Source organism: Arvicanthis niloticus, chromosome 19, assembly GCF_011762505.2.
Source record: "Arvicanthis niloticus isolate mArvNil1 chromosome 19, mArvNil1.pat.X, whole genome shotgun sequence".
Lineage (NCBI taxonomy): Eukaryota > Metazoa > Chordata > Mammalia > Rodentia > Muridae > Arvicanthis > Arvicanthis niloticus.
This window is the reverse complement of record NC_047676.1, coordinates 42,390,998-42,398,506: the sequence shown is the minus strand read 5'-3', so window position 1 is coordinate 42,398,506 and position 7,509 is coordinate 42,390,998. Positions and strand designations below refer to the sequence as shown.

The window sequence follows — 7,509 nt, the reverse complement described above, 5'->3', positions numbered from 1 at the left end:
AAGTGAGAGCCTGCTGCACTTGAGGCTTTGAGGGAGGGAGAATCCTATGGGAGCAGATGTCTGACTTCTAGGGACATTACAGTCCAAAGGACTTCCTCTTCCTTGTGTCCATTCTTAGTTCCTCTATAACAACCGAGAGCTTTGAGGTCTTTAGTGTTGTAGAGAAGATGGGGGTGTAAACTAGGACCATCAGGTGGGAAGAGGTTAGGATTTCCTCAGGCCTCAGTGAGGGGACAGGCTCCTAGGCAACCTGGGGAGGGGTCTGCAGGTTGAGAACTCAGGTTCAAGGGGTGGCTTGAGTGAAGCAGGGGGAGCAGAAGAGGTCATAGGTCACCCATTTGAAGGAATTGGTAAGGATGTGTCAAGAACTTAGTTTAAAATAGTTCCCCTTTGCTGAAGCTGGTGGCACACCTTTAATCCCAGCACCTGGGAGGCAGAAGCAGAAGGATCTCTTGAGTTTGAGGCCAGCCTGGCCTACAGACCTAGTTAAGGAGAGCGGGCACACCCTTTCCAGAGCAACAGGTGTCCCTGCCACCAACCTTGACTTTTACTATCCCCACACTAAAGTAACTTCTTGCACTCCTTTTTATCCCTGCTCTCTTGTAGAAATTGTTAGTATTCTGTCTAAACTCCACCACCACAGTTACCTGGCAATAGCCAGGTAGGCCTGGTCCACTATAAAAAGGGCTGCTTGCCCCCTCCTCTCTTACCCTCTTAATCTCTTTATCTCTTACCCTCTTACTCTTTTGCCTCTCTGTCCCCTCTCCCCCTTCTCTTCTTCTCTCTCCACATGGTCATGGCCGGCCTCTGCTTTTCTACTTCTCTCTCTCTCTCTCTCTCTCTCTCTCTCTCTCTCTCTCTCTCTCTCTCTCTCTCTCTCTCTCACCCTCTCCCTCTCCCGCCCTCCTGGCTCCCCTCCCTATGCCCTCAAACTCTATTCTATTCCCGTGTGTGACTGGTCCCTCACAGGAAGAGATACCTCTACATGGGCCCGCTGAGACATCCCCTTCCCCGTACCTCTCCACACACCCACAGAACATACTCTCTTTATAAATGTTCAGTGGGTAGGGGAAGGAGGATGGCCTGTATTCAGTTGGAACAAGGAGAAACCCTGTCTTGGAGAAAAACCAACCAAACAATCCTCTTGGCGATGTAGTCTGTAAGGGGCAGGAGTGGGAAGGGAAGCCGATTTAAATTGCAATAAAGGAGACAAGCAAAGCTAGTGAGGTAGCTTTGAGAGTGGTCAAAATCTGATCCTGCAGTTGATACCCTATCCAAGCTTGGAAGTGAGTCAGGTGGATGGATCAAAAAGTAAAGTAATAGTAAAACTGGGCAGTGGTGGCGCACGCCTTTAATCCCAGCACTTGGGAGGCAGAGGCAGGGGGATTCAGAGTTTGAGGACAGCCTGGTCTACAGAGTGAGTTCCAGGACAGCCAGGGCTACACAGAGAAACCCTGTCTCGAAAAACCAAAACAAACAAAAACAGAAAGGGGGGTGGCTAAAACTCTGGGATCGATGGCTTCAGGTCCAAGGGCAGCTCAGCTGGTTTGATAGTTCTTCACCTCTAAGTATATTTATTTTGTCAACACCTGGGCTGGCAGAGCCTACAGAGAACTTGAGGGTTATGAGCCACAGGAGTGCTCAGATAGTCCGGTGGGTGGAGAAAGGTTAGCATTACCAATGGACACCCCCTCCACAGAAACGAGAGGGGAACAGTCGTCTCTGTCCTGCCTGTCCTTTAATAGCATCCCCTGGCTAAAGCAATTTTTACAGTTGTCTCACCACTCTGCTCCCCAGATTGGTAGAAATATTCAGTGAACAGAAAGAAGACCATGAACACTTTGTAAATGACATGCATACCAATTTACTCATGGCAACACCAGAGACAGTTTTCCTTTATTCTGTAAAAACAATAGTTTTTACAGAGGTGTGTACACATCCACAGTACTGTAACAGTTCTAGGGCTACAGAGAGAGCTCAGAAGAGCATTTTGCTGCTCTTCAAGACTCACTCAGCTTCTAACACCCCTGTCAGGCAACACTGGGTGACACACAGCTGCTTCAAATCACCAGATCAATATCTCCACCAGAAACTTGCATAAGCCTACACATACACAAAATAAATAAGATCCAAAAGAATTGCTGCCAGGCACACCTTTAATCCCAGCACTTGGGAGGCAGAGACAGGAGGATATCTGAGTTCGAAGCCAGCCTGGTCTACAGAGTTCAAGGACAGCCAGAGCTACACAGAGAAACCCTGTCTCGAAAAACAAAACAAACAAATTGCTAAGGCTTGGCTAAAGTTCACAAACAACTTAAAAGAACAGGAAATTATAAATTCAAGTGGTTTAAGTAAATGTTATGAAAACCAATTAAAAATTGGAATTGTATTATAATTTTGAAATGAGAATGAAGCCAATATCGTTTACCTTGAAATTGGGGCATATGTATAACATCAACAAACACATAAAAAAGAATCCTTACTCCAGTTAAGTTTAAAAACTTTTGCTCTGTAGGAACGCAAAGAAGTGACCAGCAAACAAACAAAACCCCCTGAACATTTAAAGTGAGCACAATAACTTCTTAGCAAAATCTGAATTTTTAAAAACAATTCTAGAAATCAGGCCTGGAGTCTACAACATACCAAACAAGTACTCTGTCACTGAACCACCTCTGGTCTATCAACTTTTTACTAAAAAGAAAAAGGTGCTTCAAATTCTATAAAGATTTTTCTTAGAAATTTTATTTTTCAAGTGTAGTAAATGTACCGTCAAAGACCAGACATGCTGATTTAAAAGGCTGACCTTTGTCGAAGCTGCAGGCAATGTTTGGGAAATTTGCTTCCGTTCTCTAGGGAAAACTGCAGGCACATCAAATTCCGGGTAACAGACTTTAGTGGCTTGTGCCTAGGAGTAGGCGCATTTTAGAGAAAAAGCCACGACACAGGGTGAGGGTAAAAAACACCAATGAATTATGATTAATGTGTGGTCTTGCTAAACTGTTGGAACATACTCGATACTAATATTTAGTAAAATACAAATTTAAAATACTAAGTATAAGTGTTTACATTACACATAAACCTATATAGTAAACATGTATGTTTCATCTCTACTTGTTCAAGAGGGTCTTACGTAGCCCATGCTGACCTTGAACTCTGATCCTTCTGCCTCAGCTTTCCAGTGATGGAATAATAATCATATACCACCATGCTTGTCTTCATTGTTTTTTGTCTTTTTAAATATCAGGAACTAAGGGTTCCAGTCATTTGGTTAAATAAATAAAGGAGCCAGGCCTGCTACTTCTAAATGTAGCCAGGTAATCAAGCATTTTCCAGTGGGAAATCAAGCCAATAAATGGATGACTTACAAACTTAGCAGCACAAGGAAAGGGGATACTAGTCTAGTAGTTACTGTGTAACACTATATTACAACACTGATAATCAAATCATTTAAAATTTCTAAAATAATTATTGAAAGATACCTTTTCTCAAGTTGCAGCTGCTCAAGCTGTTACTCAAGTGACTTCGTGCTCAGTCAGGTGATGAAAAAACAATTAGCCATTGTTGCACCTCCTGTCAAAAGCCTGGGCAGGCCAACTTACTGTCTGAACAATTGTCAACATACTGTCCTATGTTGGACTGTGAATTTCTGATATTAACCACGTACCCTCAGTCATTTTTTTTTTTTTTTTTGGTTTTTCGAGACAGGGGTTTCTCTGTATAGCCTTGGCTGTCCTGGAACTCACTCTGTAGACCAGGGTGGCCTCGAACTCAGAAATCCGCCCAAGTGCTGGGATTAAAGGCGTGTGCCACCACAGCCCGGCACTGTCAGTCATTCTTAAAGGGCCAGGTTGATCTCTCCTGTTGCAAGAAGATTTGAAAGTATCAGCTAAGCCAGTGTTCTGTTGTATGTTAAAGAATCCAAACCCACAAAATGAACCCTACAAGTGCAATTTCTTTTCAAAAGGTTTTGTCTACCAAACAGACAACTACACTATAGCAGCCTTCTAAACGGATTTTATTTAACGTATAAATGATTAAGCCACAACCCTATGTCAAATACGGTTCTACCTCCTATAACTGAGTTTGAACATGGACATTAATTGCCTGAATACAATTTTTTGATATTCCTTTGTCATTTCCATTAATGAGCGTCCTATCCAGGCATCTAAAACTAAATGAGTTTCCAATGGATTGAAAAAAGATTGGGTCATATTTATTATGATGTGATACAACAAGGCAAAGGCATAGATAGCAACATGTAAAACTAAACTATTCTGATAAGGACATTCTTAATTAGAAACCTAAAATAGAAGTCTGTTTTAATCCCTCCATCTTTAAGAATAACTCATTAGTGTGTATGAATTGCATAAAATAATGGGTTTATTTTTATATTTTAACACATGTTCTTTCATCTTTTTAAACAGTTAATTTCCAGTCTAGAATGTCATGTTTTTCAAGAAATTTTCTCTTTATAGAATTTGTTCCTAACAGATGATGAAGCACAGAACCAACAGTTCATATAGCAGGCAGAATCTAATTATCTTAATGACAGTATGAACAACATTCTTTAGGCTCAATTTTACAAAGTTTTATACACACATATATGCACACACATATATTTAGTATAATTTGATATCCCCTGGAGAGTATTTTAAAAGTGTATTTTGTTAATGACTAGTGCAGAAGACGTATATGAGAACAGATTATTCTGAACTTCGTGCTGTTTTACTGGCAAAGGAAAGGAGAAAATGAATATTTATTGGGAGAGTCTCATGACCAAAAAGATGACCTTAAAAATGCAATTATTTCACTAAACATTACAGCATACTTTTCAACACATAATATAATTTATAAGGTTAATTATGAAATTACAATTTTTAAAAGTCTGGAAACTTGGGTTTCAAATTCAAACATTTACTCTGATAAGAGGGCTAGACAAGCAATTTTTGGCAGTACTGAGCTGTTACCAGGATACATAGATTCTGCTCCTTTGTTATCAGTCCTTCAATGACAAGAAACATCTTCCTGCAGACACTGAAACCCAACGTCTTACAAAGAATGTCTTCTAGTTTAAAGACATTTTGTTGTTGATACCCATTTTCACCTTTTGATGCTGAACTCCCCGAAGGTGTTAATATTTTGACTCAGCAGGTTCTGGAGGCAGTCCAGAGATTTGATTGTTTACTACGGTCATTGAGAAACTGGGAAACCTTTGGTAATGTTCCTAGTACAACTTCAGCTGCGATAATTTTATCTTTGGGTCCTCTGCAATGTGTTGAAGAATCTGAAAGTTTCCATTTTATTACGCATCAATCTAAAGTCAGTGTTCTGGATGATTTCTGGATTATTGCCCCTAATAATGAATTACACTATGCTAAAACTCAGACGTTAGAAAAAGCAATTCTTTGGGAAAGCTCAACAATCTCTAACGCCCAACAATCAAGTAGCCAGTGTTCGACATGCGTTTTTTGCAAAGAAACTTAGGCATGGAAATGTTAGGGAACTTGCCCATGGTACTAAAGGTGTAAACGGAAAGATCGATCAGAAGCAGAAACGTAGCTCAGCTTTCCCTCGAACCATTCAATAGCTATTTGAATGTTTTCAAATAAGAATCTTTGTAAACACTTTTTCTCATAGGCGTATTCTTCTCAAAGGTATCCTTAAACCAAATTCACATCCCTTGTCATATTCTCTCCTAGGGGTGGTAACTTCTTTGACTGTATCACTTTTACTTCCAGAACTAATTTAAAAACAAAAAAACAAAAAAAAACCACGAACAATATTGCTTCTGAACAATAAGGAAAAAACTTTCTCTTGACAATTCTACGGTAACGATGCAACCGAATTCACGTGTCCGTAGTGTGAAGCTTCGGGAAAGCGCTCGTGTCTCAGTTTTTGAGAGAACGGCTTTTAGCTGAGTCTTCTACTGCGTAGACTGACAGCAGATCAGCAGCACGCTCTGAAACGCCAGCCCTGACAGGCCCACGGCGACCCACCCCGAGCAATTATTTTCTGCTCCTTTCTACGCGTTAGTGAGAATAATCCTTGGCTTTTCTGAGGAAGTTCAAGCACCTAAGACCCGGGTGAGGAAAGGCCACACTCCCACTTTGTAAGTTTCTATTTGCTCCGCTCCAGCATCCTCGTAAGATCGGACTCACTAAAGGAAAAAGACGTGCGTGAGACCCAGCAGCGCGGCGCACGCTGGGAAAGAGGACACAGGTCCCGCCCCCGTACGGTGGGCGTCTGCTTTACCCAGTAGCCCCAATCTCCTCCGCGACCCTCAGCCTCAGGGCTCCGCCTACTTTGGGCTCCACCCACTTTAGGTTCCTCTCGCCTTAAACCTCTGGTTGTTCTAGACTCCACCCACCTCAGGCTCCTCCTCCTAGGCCCGCCCGCCTCAGAACTTTGGATGTCCCAAGCTCCACCCACCTTAGTTTTCTGGCTGCTCCAGGCTCCACCCACCTCAGGCTCTGCCCCTTAGGCTTGCTCGCTCAAACCTGGGGCATCCCCAGGCCTCATCTACTTCAGGCTCCGCCTTCACGGCCCGCCCTCCTCAACCCGCTGGCTAGGCCTAGCAGCTTTGGCAGCATCAAGGGCTGTGGGAAGTCTTGAGATCCTGCCATTCCGCCCTCTCACCTCGGATTGTAGGTTAGGCTCATCACAATCCGGGGATCGAAGCGGCGCCATCGCCGACACACATCCTGCAGGCTGCTCTGTAGTGCGGCGACGAGGAAGGCGAGGAAGAGGAGAGTCGAATCTTCGGCCCGCTCAATTAAGGGAGGAGTCCGGTTGCGCTGTCCCGCCCTCAGAGCCTCCGCCCTGGGTGTCAGGCTCCGCGAGGCTCCTGCCGCCTGGGCGCTCAGAGGTAGAGCAGTGCGTTTTCGCTCCCATGTGCACAGTGATCGTGTTTGTTCGCGAAGGGTCACTGTGCTTCTTGGCATCCTGGCTTCTAGGAATGCGCCCCGGGAGTGGGCCGCCTCTACTCAGCAGGACTCCTCCCAATCAAATTCCAGCTCTAGCCTGGACCTCAGGCGCTTCTAAGCGAGCCAACCCATTCAAAGAGGTACACACACACACACACACACACACACATTTAGTTTATGTGTATTAGTGATTTACCTGCATGTATGTATGTGCACCTCGTGGGTATCTGGTGTCCGCGGTGTCCCCTGGAACTGGAGTTATAAATGGTTGTGAGCTACCTTGTGGATGCTGGGAACGGAATCCCAAGATAACTACAAGAGTAAGTGTTCTTAACCACCGAGTAACTGAAGCGATGTGTGAATATATAGACGGAAGAACAAAATGCCTGGTTTGCACTTCAGTCTCCTAAACACCTAAAGGCAAGACTACCTGACAAAAATGTTTTCTTAAGGAGCTTTTTAAGAGAATATATGATATATCATAGTGGTGTATGATAACCCACACACACTTAAAGTGAACAACTTGATAGGCCTTTTGCACATACATTAATCAAAATTATGATTGCAAATATATCCATCAAAATCC

General features: G+C 43.3%; 2 protein-coding genes across 2 annotated transcripts; both read right to left on the bottom strand.

Annotated features, from left to right (window-relative positions):
- Window positions 1-2,356: 2,356 nt before the first annotated feature.
- Setd9 (SET domain containing 9) lies at window positions 2,357-5,300 on the bottom strand (the record flags this gene model as incomplete). Its single annotated transcript, XM_076916300.1, is given in 9 exon segments — window positions 2,357-2,836; window positions 2,839-2,905; window positions 3,592-3,632; window positions 3,635-3,665; window positions 3,822-3,886; window positions 4,113-4,264; window positions 4,933-5,095; window positions 5,098-5,174; window positions 5,176-5,300. Coding segments are annotated over 9 exon segments (816 nt in total), but the record flags the coding sequence as incomplete, so codon positions are not given.
- Window positions 5,301-5,480: 180 nt separating this feature from the next.
- Window positions 5,481-7,059, bottom strand: LOC143435088 (uncharacterized). Its single transcript, XM_076916211.1, has 2 exons — window positions 6,637-7,059; window positions 5,481-6,157 (listed from the first exon to the last, which is right to left on the bottom strand). The coding sequence occupies exons 1-2, from the start codon at window positions 6,939-6,941 to the stop codon at window positions 6,118-6,120; spliced, it is 345 nt and encodes a 114-aa protein (XP_076772326.1). The 5' UTR covers window positions 6,942-7,059; the 3' UTR covers window positions 5,481-6,117.
- Window positions 7,060-7,509: the final 450 nt, after the last annotated feature.